Source organism: Hyla sarda, chromosome 4 (assembly GCF_029499605.1).
Source record: "Hyla sarda isolate aHylSar1 chromosome 4, aHylSar1.hap1, whole genome shotgun sequence".
NCBI classification, from domain to species: Eukaryota; Metazoa; Chordata; class Amphibia; order Anura; family Hylidae; genus Hyla; species Hyla sarda.
In genome coordinates, this window is record NC_079192.1 from 254051299 (window position 1) to 254065419 (window position 14121).

The 14121-nt window shown below is 38.6% G+C and overlaps 1 protein-coding gene across 3 annotated transcripts in view; it reads right to left on the minus strand.

The window, feature by feature from the left end:
* The window catches only part of GXYLT1 (glucoside xylosyltransferase 1), a 57713-nt gene that overhangs the window by 4141 nt on the left and 39451 nt on the right, over positions 1-14121 (minus strand). For 2 of the 3 annotated variants that reach the window (XM_056573944.1, XM_056573945.1), the window contains 2 exons: positions 12710-12862; positions 5942-6532 (listed from right to left, as the gene is read on the minus strand). In XM_056573944.1, coding sequence (XP_056429919.1) covers positions 6326-6532; positions 12710-12862 — 360 coding nt within the window. In that variant the 3' untranslated portion in view covers positions 5942-6325. Of the gene's footprint in view, positions 1-5941; positions 6533-12709; positions 12863-14121 lie in introns of those variants that run through there. The other variant, XR_008892676.1, reaches the window with a different exon arrangement.

Below are 14121 nucleotides of genomic sequence, written 5' to 3' on the forward strand. Positions count from 1 at the left end.
AACACAGACAGGAGGGAGCAATGGCTTGTGCCACAGTTTTCGCTCGCCTATATATAAATTTAGGTTTCAATTCACGATCTTTAAAACTTTCTTTTAAGTAGGGATCGTGTTGTAAAATCATCCAATTTTTTCTAATTATACCTTCAACTTTTTTTGCATCACTGGGGAAGCGGGATGTAAAAGCAGTACTAAAATAATTATTATTATTTTTGTTTTTCTCCTTTCACTTATTTTTCACCTTATTTGCAGGATTTACCATATTTTTTGCCCTATAGGACGCACCGGCATATAAAACGCACCCTATTTTAAAGGTGCAAAATCGAGAAAAAAAAGATTCTGCACCCAATAGTCATCTTCAACCTGCGGACCTCCAGATGTTGCAAAACTACAACTCCCAGCATGCCCGGACAGCCGTTGGCTGTCCAGGCATGCTGGGAGTTGTAATTTTGCAACATCTGGAGGTCCGCAGGTTGAAGACCACTGGATAGGAGGTAGTACTCACCTGCTCCCGCCGCTCCGGACCCGTCACCTCCCCTGGATGTCGCTCCATTGCTGTCAGCTTTGATCGCCGCGTCTGAAGGATTAATACAGGGCATCACCGCGATCGGTGATGTCCTATATTAGCCGCGGGTCCCGGGCGTTGATGGCCGCAGGTATTCGCCGTATAAGAGGCACCAACTTCCACTTCCCCTCCCCCCCCCCCAGTTTTGGGGAAGAAAAAGTGCAGTGCGTCTTATACGGCGAAAAATACGGTAGATTTTTTTATTTGTTGAATTCTATCTACTGCATCTGCTTTTTTTTCTTGCTCCTTTTATAACCGCTTTTGGGTATCCTTTGTCCAAAAATCTTTTTCTATTATTTTTTCCTGTTCTTCATAACATCATTTTTCTGAACAATTTCTTTGTATTCCGGTGAGGTGTCCAAACAGAATCCAACTTTTCAGAGGGCTACTATTATAAGGCAGGTATCAATTCGCATCAATTGATTAAAAACAAGTTTTAGTATGTACTCTCTTCTCTTTAATATAAATTTCCAAGTCTAAAAAGGTAATAACTTCTTTACAAATATGCTCTGTAAACTGCAAACTCCATTCATTACTGTTCAACTCCATAAAAAAATCATAAAAAGCTATTTTACTACCCTCCCAAATAATAAAAAAAAATCATCTATGAACCTTCTATAAAATTTTATGTGGGACTGATAGGGACTATACTCAATACACGATTTCTCTATTGCCCCCATATACAAATTTGCCAAAACAGGTGCGCATTTCATGCCCATGGCGGTCCCATGGTGCTGAATAAAATACTTATTCTCATACACAAAATAGTTATGACTTCATATAATATCTAACTTTGTACAATAAAATCTTTTTGGCAATCCGGCATTAAAATATCTGTACATAACAATTCCTCAATCACCCTAATCCTCTTTTTCCGACAGAATATTTGAGTATAATGAAACTACGTCCATAGCAATCAACCATGAATTATCATTCCATTCCTTCCCATTTAATAATTGCAATAGCTGGCAAGAGTCTCATAGGTAGGACAGCAAAGCTGTAACATAATTTTGTAATATGCGATCCACATATTCCCCTTGCCTACTCATCAGGGAATCAATCCCTGCCACAATGGGCCTTCCTGGGGGGCATAGGGGGTTGTTTTGTAATTTCAGCAAAAATTAAAAGTAAGGGGTTGCTGTGTCCTCAATTAACAAATAACCTCTTTCACTTTTTACTATAGCTCCTTTTTTATAACCTTCTTTCACCAAACCCTCCTATTTCTTCTTAAACACTTCCTTAGGGTCCCTTTTAATTTTCTGTAATATTTAGTGTCTTCAATGATGCAAAGATTCTTCTATGAAATAATATCTGGATAATACAACACTCCCCCAGTCCACCCCCCCCCCCCCCCCCTTCATCAGCCTTTTTATAACAATTTCTTTATTCTCTCTTAACCTTTTTAATGTAATTCTTTCATTCTCAGGCATATTCTTATTTCCAAAGAGAAAAATGGAAGAGAGGCTCCCATCACCCAAGACTGGAGCCGCCCAAATAACACCTATGCCCACAGTGCCAAAAAGTGCAAAATATAGTAAACAAATTGGGGCTCAGAGTCGTAAATATTGGAATAACGTTGGTTTATTGTGTGTATATATATATATATATATATATATATATATATAAAATATTAATGTGCTTGTGTTCTGTGACTCACAGGGCCCATGTAGGTCAACAGGGACACAAAATATATGGTTAATAAATTAAAATCAATAACATGGCAAAAAAAAAAAAACCTTGTTAAAAAATAGGGTTAAAAAGAATATAATCTGTTGAAAAAGTGTCCACGCGTTCTATGGAGATAAAGGCAGTGAAATAGAAAATATATGGAGTGCGTAAGGATTAATTTACCTATCCTATATTTTTAGTTGACATATTAGTAACATGTGGACCAAGTGATGCTGGAACATACACACATTCATACACACATTGGGGGAGATTTAGCAAAACCTGTGCACAGCATCCAGTTTTATGCATAAAGATTTTATCAGCAGATTGGACCTGTGATCCACACGGAACAGATGAGGGGACCTCAGGCGGGCATGTAAACCAATTGGACCCCGCATATATGTTGCAAGGGTGGCAATTAGGCAGGGGGACAGTTATTGCGGCATTTAAAAGTAATACTCTGCCCATGTTATACCCTATCTTAACAATATGGCATAAGATATCTGATTACAGGGGTTTCAGGGCCGGCACCCTGGCGTACTGAACATTTATGTTCAGAAAGCCAGCTTTGGGCAGTCGTGTAAGTGACGCCATGCCACACCCACTCAATTCATGTCTATGGGAGGAGGCATGACGGCTGTGGTCTAGTGGAAATGAGATTGTGGGGGGTCCCAGTGGCCTAACTATCTGAAATGAGACATCATATCCCCTATCCTTAGGATGGGGGTTAAAATTTCTAGGGGCATGGGTACATTCTTTAACGACCACAGACGTATATTTACGTCCGTGGCCACCACCCATTATGCGAAGCGCGTATCTGCTAGGTCCCAGTTGCTATTAGCAACCAGGACCCATGGCTAATACTGAAAATCGCCGATCTGGCTGATGTCCGGTATTAACACTTTAGATGCCTTGATCAAAGTTGATTGTGGCGTCTAAAATGGGAGAATACACTGCCTGTTAGCTGAGCTGCTGGGGACCGCCACGGTGAAATCATGGCATCCCGAACAGCTGAGAGGACAGCAGGAGGTGCCATACCGTGCTCCACACGGTCTGACCTGCATTTGATTGCTCCAAGCCTGAGATCCAGGCTCAAGCAATCGACCGCAGATAACACTGATCAATGCATTACTATGGCATTGATCAGTGTATTCAATCAGTGTAATGCATGTTATAGTCCCCTATGGGGGCTATAACATTGTAAAAAAAAAAAAAAAAGGAGTTCATAAGTGTGATTTAACCCCTTCCCTAAAAAAGTTTGAATTAGCCCTCTTTTTCCATTTAAAACGAAAAACTATGTAAATAAAAATAAATATAAACATATGTGGTATCACTGCGTGCATAAATTTCTGAACAATATTATATCATTAATTAAGCCACACTGTAAATTCCAAAAGTCCAAAATAGCGTATTTTTGGTCACTTTTATACCATAAAAAAAAGCAATCCAAAAGTCTGATCAAAACAAAAATGATACCGATAAAAGCTTCATATCACGGCACAAAAAATGAGTTGTCCTTAAGGGGTTTAAAAAGTGACCTTCTGTAAATTAAATGTATTCCAAAGGGGATGTCAACAGTAAATGTGTACCTGTTTAGTGCATAAGGGCATTCATATGACTAGACCAAAACAATAGGTGCCCTAAACATATATAGGTTTGTAATTTGCTTTTAAAAATAAATTATCACTATTTTGATGGAATTCTTGTACACCTTTATGCACAGGTTACTAAAGGCCTGCCTTATAAGAGCCTCTTACTGCAACCCTGAAAGAACACCATGAAGTTTAAACAATGGTGACACTAAACCATTAGCAAATATTACTACTACTCGTACCGTAACTATTATAGTTATACAGTGTAACTAATATAATGGCAGGTGTAATATAATGATAGTATCTATGCTAGAAAGGTAAATGAATAGGAAAAGGGTTAAATAGTTTGCACCTTGGAATCAAATTAGCCAAAATCCAAAATGAAAAGTGAGATTGTTTATAGATAAAAATAAAAATAAAACACTTGACATACTGATCTTGACTGAAGTCAATCAGAAAGTCCACTGGATTAGAATGTTAATTATACCTAATACAGCTGCATATACTGCTGCGGGGTGATTAGAACTAGTCAGCATGTTTTATGGGTAAACACGGTTATATAATTTTTCAGGTGTACAAGTGATTATACAGACATCGGGAGGTTGATTTCACAGCATGCTGTGTAGTATGTCTAGAAAGTCTCGCCAAGCTTCTAAGTTGCACATAGTAAATCAGTAGCCACAATGGTAAACTAATTTATATGAAAAGTATTTTTTTAAGGAAAAAGAGTAAACAAGGTGAAAAAAATACACTGAGCCTTTGGGATTTCTTTTCCCTTTACATATGTATGGGACTCATTAAGTTCCAGGGACATACAAACAAATTGAAGTGAACACAATAGCCCGCTTCACTCCCCGCCTCTTAGCAATCTCCGTCCTGTTTCCCTGGATAGCCCCATAGACTTATGGGTAAGATTTATCAAAAGCTGTCCAGAAAAAAGTTGCCCATAGCAAGCAACCAGATTACTACTTAAATTTTTAAGCAAGTGTTTGCTATGGGCAACTTTTCCATTACACAGGTTTTGATAAATCTCCCCCATTATGAGGACGCAAGACAAAGATCACCACTTCTCCCCACTAATGATCAGTGGGGGTCTAAGAACTTTAATATCTCAAGAAAGGGCGGGTGTAGCAACCAACTAAAAATAGTTTAGGAATTAGGTGTGGATATATTAGCATCTTAAGGAGGAAGGGCATATGGGTACACCCTTGCATCCTGGTACTCAAGGACCAGAGGCGTACCAGTATGCCCTGGTTCTGTTACCAGTGCTTAAAGCACGGGCTAAGCGTGCTTTAAACTCGGTGAGTCCCGACTGATATCAGCAGCCAGGACCCAGGGTTAATGCCCAGTATTAACACTTTAGATGCCGCAATCAAATTAAAACAATCTTGGCAGCTCACCGGAGCTGATCGGGACCATTACCATGAAATCCTCATGTCTTGATCAGCATGATTGCCGTCCGATTGGTGATCCTCTGCTGTCTTCAAGCTGGAGCAGCAGAGCAACGATAACATTGCTCAATGCTGAGCCAAAGCTCAGCATTAACCAGTGTATGCTATCAAATGATTGAGAAAAAAAAAAAAAGTTTATGTGTGAAGAAGCCCCTCCCCTAATAAAAGTTTGAATCACCCCTCTTCTCCCATTTTTAAAATAAAATAAACATATGTGGTATTGCCGCATGCGTAAATGTCCGAACTATTAAAATATAAGGTTAGCTAAACTGCATGGTTGATGTCATACACTTAAAAAAAATACCAAAGGCCAAAATTGTGCATTTTTGGTCACTTCATATCCTACATTTTTTTTTCATAAAAAGCGATCATAAAATCCCATTAAACCAAAAATAGTACCGATAAAAACTACAGACCACAAAAAAAAAATTTGCCCTGCATGCAGAAAAATAAAAAAGTTATAGGGGTCAGAAGAGGACAATCATAAACATACAATTTTTTTTTAAAGTAGTAAAATAAAATAAAACCTACATAAATTGGGTATCTTTGTAATCGTATGGACCTACAGAATAAAGTTGTCATTTTTACCAAAAAGTACACTGCAAAGAAGCAGAAGCCCCCAAAGTTACAAAATGGCGTGTTTTTTTTAAAAATTATTTCACCACAAAGTTTATTTTTTTTGCCGGAGATTTTGTTAGACAATAAGTGGTCATTACAAAGTACAATTGGTGATGCAAAAAACAAGCCTTTATATGGGTCTGTAGGTGCAAAATTGAAAGAGTTGTGATTTTTAGAAGGGGATGAGGAAAAAATGAAAGTGTTAAGTCCTGCCCTGAATACGAGTCTAATGACATGAACAGACAGCTTTTTTTGCACAAGGAAAAAAATAAATGTGTTGTAATATTCAAAGGAACTAAAAACTTTTTTTGTAGTTCTGTTGAAAGAACTGTTTGGTGGCTTTATCGCTTCTGGTGTCTTTTAAAAAGGTACCGAGCGGAGGCCTGTCTGAAGTTTGCCAATAGACCTTTGATTCAGATGTTTAATGGAAAATTTCAGATGGGCCTGTACATGTGTTTTCTTGAGCAGGACCTTGCGAATGTGCATTTTTTCATTCCATCGCAGCGTAGCATGTTACCAATTGTTTTCTTGGTGACTACTGTCCCAGTTGCATGGAGATCATTGACAAGATGGCGTCTGTGTAGTTTTGGGCTGATTCCTCCATGTTTTAAAACTCCACCGGTTGAGAACTTACATGAACCCTGCGACGGAGGAAGACCGAGTTATTTTGTGTTTCTTCCATTTGCGTGTAATTGGTAATTTAGGTCTAACCAAGCTGCTTGGTAGGACGTGTAGCTCATTCTAGCCTTTGTAGGTCTACAGTTTTGTCCCTGGAGAATTTGGAGTCTGATTGCTTCTGTGGACAGGTGTCTTTTATACAGGTAACAAGCTGAGGATAGGAGCATTTTTTTTTTTTTTAAGAGTGCTCCTAATCTCAGCTTGTTACGTGTTTTGGAAACCTTGGAGCCAGAAATCTTGCTAATTTATTCGGGATCAAATACTTATGCAAAATGCAAATCAATTCCTAACTTCTGTGAAATGTGTTTTTCCTGGACTTGTGTGTTGTTCTGTCCCTCGTTGTTCAAATAAACCCACTATTAAAATTATAACTGATCATTTCTTTGCCCGTTGGAAAACATACAAAATCAGCAGGGGATCAAAAAATGATTTCCTCAGCTAACACACATTAATTATGGCAAAATCAGTTGTGTGAAATTATGCATATAAGCACTTAGCTACAGCATTCTAACAATATGGAAGATGGTACTCATGGGTTAATGACTATTTTACTTCAGTTTTCGTGTATGTATGAAAACAACCACATTTATCTAAAAATAAATGTTTCTCAAACTTTTTCTCAGAACAAACAAATTCAACAGGGTTTATATTTTTAATGTATAAAAATGAACACATTTTTATTCCAGAAGGCCCAGGAAAAACTTGAAAGATATAAACCAATGAGTAAACCTGAGATGCTGATATAGTCATTGGCATTTCAGCTTTGACAAGTAAGGAATTGAACATATATAAGTATTTAAAGGCAAGAAAGAAACAAACATTCATATTTGATTACATTTAACTATACATGATTGTCAAAAAGGCACAAATACAATGCAAAAAATAAAATAAGGCACAGGTTCACTAACAAAATGTAAACTGATCTTTTCACATTTAATTAAAACAAAACAAAAAGAAGAAAATGTGTAACTGTATGTTCGAACATGGCAGAAATTTCAGAAAATAAGGATGTTCAGGCAGCACGTGCATGGATGTTGACAAACCCCTTTTCTGATGAATGGAACAGTTAAGAGTCTGCAATAAAATGTGTGCATGTACCCTACTACCACTTTTGGTCAAACAATATTTTATATCAAAGATACATTAACAAAACTGGCTCTTAATACTGTACATACAAGTGTGGTTTTAGTGCATTATATCACACTTTCTACAAAAGCTAAAACAGATCACCTTTTTCATCAATTGTCAAAGAGTGACCAATGCAACAAATGCATTAGTCATAAAAGGGGATTTCTATGCTTACTTGCTCATTAACCCCTTAAGGACTCAGCCCATTTTGGCCTTAAGGACTCAGACAATTTAATTTTTACGTTTTCATTTTTTCCTCCTCGCCTTCTAAAAATCATAACTCTTTTATATTTTCATCCACAGACTAGTATGAGGGCTTGTTTTTTGCGCGACCAGTTGTCCTTTGTAATGACATCACTCATTATATCATAAAATGTATGGCGCAACCAAAAAACACTATTTTTGTGGGGAAATTAAAATGAAAACGCAATTTTGCTAATTTTGGAAGGTTTTGTTTTCACGCCGTACAATTTATGGTAAAAATGACGTGTGTTCTTTATTCTGAGGGTCAATACGATTAAAATGATACCCATTATTATATACTTTTATATTATTGTTGCGCTTAAAAAAAATCACAAACTTTTTAACCAAATTAGTACGTTTATAATCCCTTTATTTTGATGACCTCTAACTTTTTTATTTTTCCGTATAAGTGGCGGTATGGGGGCTCATTTTTTGCGCATGATCTGTACTTTTTTTTTGATACCACATTTGCATATAAAAAACTTTTAATACATTTTTTATAATTTTTTTTTAATAAAATGTATTAAAAAAGTAGGAATTTTGGACTTTTTTATATTTTTTTTCGTTCACGCCGTTCACCGTACGGGATCATTAACATTTTATTTTAATAGTTCGGATATTTACGCACGCGGCGATACCAAATATGTCTATAAAAAATGTTTTTTACGCTTTTTGGGGGTAAAATAGGAAAAAACGGATGTTTTACTTTTTTATTGGGGGAGGGGATTTTTCACTTTTTTTTAACTTTTACTTTTAAATTTTTTTACATTTTTTTTTACACTTGAATAGTCCCCATAGGGGACTATTCATAGCAATACCATGATTGCTAATACTGATCTGTTCTATGTATAGGACATAGAACAGATCAGTATTATCGGTCATCTCCTGCTCTGGTCTGCTCGATCACAGACCAGAGCAGGAGACGCCGGGAGCCGCACGGAGGAAGGAGAGGGGACCTCCGTGCGGCGTTATGAATGATCGGATCCCCGCAGCAGCGCTGCGGGCGATCCGATCGTTCATTTAAATCGCGAACTGCTGCAGATGCCGGGATCTGTATTGATCCCGGCACCTGAGGGGTTAATGGCGGACGCCCACGAGATCGCGGGCGTCAGCCATTGCCGGCGGCTCCCTGGCTGCGATCAGCAGCCGGGATCAGCCGCGCATGACAGGGGCATCGCTCCGATGCCCGCGGTTATGCTTAGGACGTAAATGTACGTCCTGGTGCGTTAAGTACCACCTCACCAGGACGTACATTTACGTCCTGCGTCCTTAAGGGGTTAAAGTACACAGCTGTGAAAAGTATAAAGACATTCACAATACATTCTACCATATCCCATCCTTTAGAACTTGGGCTCTTAACCCATAGTACCTGTATCCGGGGGGGGGGGGGGGGGGGGGTACATGCCATGCCTACGCAACCAGTCTGAATCCGGACCAGGGATGCAAGCTATCTGCACCCCACAGAACTGCCATATTAGATGCATTGGAGGACGACAGGGAGAACTTGCAGGTGGAGAGTTAACACAGCAGTAGACTTGTAAAACCATAAAATAGGAGGTCCTAAGGCTAGCTTAGGGAAACCAGAAACAACATATGAAGCAAAAAGGGCCAGCCTTCAGGAATGGAACTATAGCTAGTACCTGGCACACTTTGTGTGTGGCCAGCATTTGGATAGTGTCTGTAGCAGTGCCTGGAAATGAAAAGAATTTGGGAGTTTATATATATATATTTATTTATTTTGTCCTGGGGGTCAGGTCTAAACTGAGTTAAGGGTCTAGTATGTAGAACTATTTACATGAAGATATGTGGGTAGTGAGAAAAGTAAAAGCTTGCTAAACGTTAACTAGACAACATCTTTACTTAGCTTGGACCTTGCCCTAACCACAGAACTAGTTAAGTGGACCTTTATTAAAACTAGTTGAGTATGCCTGCTTTTACTCAACGATTGAAAACCCAAATATTCTTTTGTCTGACTATACCTGATCTAAAAAAAAAAAAAAAAACATATGCTGTTAACTTTCATAATACACACAGTCTGAGGGATGTTCATGAAGCCAAAATGTTCCCATTTTAAACATAAATTGTTGTGTGTCCTATCTGTGATTTGCATATTTGCTACTAAGCAAAATATCTGGGTGAACATCCTCTAAGTGTGGGGATTCCATGGATTCTCTCAGGGGTTGTATGTAACAATTTCAATTTGGCTCCTGCTTCTCAAGAGATCAACTAGTTGAAGGAACAAAGTTAATTACATTTTAATATAAGGGCCTGGAGGCTTTTTCAGCAAGAATAGAAAAAGTTTTATATGGATTTTTAATATATTAGAGGATTCTATTGCTACAGATTTACACCAAAGAAATGCTTCTATGGGAAGATCTCAAGGTGTAAGGTAATATCAGCACTAGCAAATGAAACTGTCTTAAAGGACTTCACTGTCCCCCATAATTGTTTGAAGGGATTAAACTGAAGTGTTCAAAACAGCTGCAATGAATCTGAACATGGTATTTGTAGCACCAGTGGTTCTACATAATGTGCTTTACTATTGGCTGAAATATCACTTTAAAGGGGTATTCCAGGAATTTTTTTTATTTGACTATGCTACAGGGGCTGTAAAGTTAGTGTAGTTCATAATATAGTGTCTTTACCTGTGTGTGACGGTTTTCTCACAATTCTTATGTGATTTTCACCCCACTATTTATTTTTACCAGCATGCAAATTGACTATTGTCTCGGATTTTTCCCAGCTTGCAATGCGGCAGAGACCTGACTCACTAGTCAGCTGATGACCGGAAGCCTGTCTGCTTCAATGGGTGGAGGGATCAATCTGCAAATAATGCAACAGCTGTAGGCACCCTGATTGAAAACCACAGGTCTGCAGCTCATTTTTGTTTTAATGGGTGAGGTGGCTGATGTGTGGGAGGGAGGAAAATGGAATTGTGGGATTTGTAGTCAAAAAAAGAAAAGTCAAACAGGAAATACCAGTTCACAAACAGCTAGCCACAGTGTTATGGTAATCTCATGACATAGCCATTTAGCCCCAAGACAAGCGCAGATCCTTCCTAAGCATGTCCATTACTGCCTGCCAGGTACGTACTAAAATCACCTTATTGTGGCTAACCCCTTTAACCCCATTTTCAAACTTGTGACTTGTGTTGAAATTACTGCATTAGTTTATTTTTTTAGTTTTTTACAAACAAACAGGAGAAGTCAAACTCTGCCTGTCATTATTAAAAGGGTACTTCACTGGCCAGCGTTCGGAAGTAAATGTTCAAAACGCTGTTTTCGTGCTGCGGGGGTAGGCGACGCCCCTCGTGCCATCATGGTCACGCCCCTTCAATCCAAGTCAATAGAAGGGTGCGTTGTCACGCCCCCTTCCATTGACTTGCATTGAGGGTGTGTAGCCATAATGTCACAAGGGGCGTGGCCTATTCCACAGCAAAAAAACAGCATTCTGAACATTTACTTCTGAACTCTAGCCAGTGGAGAAGGAATACTTAGTGAAAGAAAATGTAAAACTTAAAACATAAAAAGGTATTTTTGTCATCTCAAAAGAAATTTTAAAATAAATTAATTTTAAAAATGTCCTTAAAATTTACAGATGTTTAATCCATCAGACCCTTTGTGAACAGAAGTGTAATATTAGACAGAGGTATTTGGGAAACTAAATTCTCCAAAGATGCCCTAGTGCAAAGAGTCTTAGTGCAACAGAATACAGGAGCCATTGTCACTTCTGTTAGAAGCCACCAAATAAAGGGGCAGTAGTGATGTGCTGTTAACAAAGAAGCCAGCGCTTCTCCTCTACTTTCTCCTCATATATAGTGAAACCTCTTAGAGCTCGCCACCTAAAATTGCAATGAAAAGGTTTTCTTTTAGGGTAATGGTCTTCCCAAAGAAGATTGCTAGTTAGTATAGTATATGGTGGACCAAAAAATCTGGAAACCTGAAGGAAATCAGGTCTATATACAGTTGTGATATTCTCAGAGGCGGTATTTTGAAGGGGCTTCACTGCATTCTCCTAAAATTCTTGGATTCTTTTTGTTCCCTATATGTCATTATGTACCCAAGAACAACACTTACATGAAGCTCAAAATGGGCATAGACCGTAGTGTTTTCATGAAAAAAATTAAATAGAATGAATTATATATATATATATATATATATATATATATATATATATATATATATATATATATATATATATATATATATATATATAATGATTTGGGGGAGATTTAGAGTGTCTCTGCAAAGTATGCCCAATCCTTTCTTTCTTCATAGTGGTGGAAAAGGAAACAAACTGACAGCAAAACACTGAGCTGAGTATAGGAGGACATCTCTCCAACCAATGGTACTTATGACATACATTACCATTTATGACCAGGAAAATTATGTTTCAGATGGCTCAATCATTATACAATATTCAAGTTAATATTACTCATGAATAGAACAATTGTTATAAAGATACATGCATAAAAACTGTGGATACCCTTCATTCCGCTTGAAAGCAAGCTACAATACATTATCCCAAAATCATTTGGATATATAAAACCTACAACCAAGAAACTCTAATCCTTGTACAGTATTATGCAAACACAGTAGGATATTTTGAAAGCATTTGCTCATTTCTTGGCCACAAAGGTTTCCAGCAAAAGTATACACAGCATGAAGTGCTTCCTATGAACAGAAGCGTATGATCAACTGTGGCTCTGTTCTTTGTATGATTCCATTTAGTTTGCACATAATGCAGCACGACCAAAAGCATCACCTTACATTAGATTGCCTTGTATAAAAGTCGTCAATGCTTTTGGTAAGCTGCTTTGTGAATAGCTGATGTATCCTGCCACAGTATGTGTGTTCTGTTTTCTGTAATTCCAGTTCTAAGGGATGCAACAAAGACTCAATGAGGTCATATCCAAATGAGAACTATGGAAAAAGAAAAAAAAACGTATGATTAATATCAAAGCACAGAATGTTTTCACTGCTTTTACAGAAGAAAGGCCAGCAGGTTATAGGACATAATGAGAACTATACTGATCAGCCATAACATTAAAACTGCTGAAGCAAAAAAATGAACAAAAGAAAAGTATACACAACAAAGCAGGGAATTGAAGAGGAGAGCACCACGTCATATGCTACTAGTGCTGGAAGAATACATAAGCGGAGATGGCTAGGAATCCTGTGAGATACTTGAAACCTGTGGGGTGCATGCAATAAAGCTGTAGTAACAACGTAGCAAACACAAAGAAGAAGCATGCACTCACCGCGACTATGGTGTCTATACGTCCGGAAGTCCGGGGCACCGGGAGGACATCGGGCTGGAAGCGAAGCGCTCAGAGGCACTGAGCGCTTCGCTTCCAGCCCGATGTCCTCCCAGCGCCCCGGACTTCCGGACATATTGACACCATAGTTGCGGTGAGTGCATGCTATTGAACAAGTGAAAAGACTGAGGATTGGGTGTCAGTGACCCCATAGTTGGTAACAAATGCATATCAGGAACATCTTACAAGACAAGTGATCAGTTCAATGTGCGTGGTGAGTGAAGGTTAGCCCATCTGATTCAAACCCACAGAAGAGCTACTGTAGCACAAATTGAAGAAAATTTTACTGCTGGTTTTGGTAGAAAAGAACCAAAAACACAGTATTACAGGTTGCTGTATAGCTGCACACTAGTTAGGCCATGTTCACATGGCGGAATTTGCAAGCAGAATTCCACAGTAATATTGCATTCAGATTTCAATGGGATTCTGCTGCACTGTGCACACAGCAGAATTTCTAGATTCCGGAGTCTGCACAAACACTGAACCTGTTTAATGTTTCTGCTGATTCTGCTTAGAAGTGCATTGCATTTTCCAGCAGAAAATTCACACATTTTCGGCCATGTGAACATTGCTTTAGTCTATGTTCACATGCTAGAATTTCCCGATTTCCGGTGCCCTCCTTTTCTGGGTGTTGGGGCACAAAACATAAATTGATGCTTAGCCAATCACTGGACACAGCGGTGCCCTGGCTCAGCCAGTGATTGCCCAAGCAGTAATTTACATATCACCCAGCCTCAGTGAATGGCTGAACGGCAATTGGCTTATTGAGCCCCAGGAAGAGGAGCACAGCAGAGTTACTTGCCACTTAAACTAGCTGAGGCGGCACACCACTGCGGCCAATGATTGGCTGAGCAACAACTGACG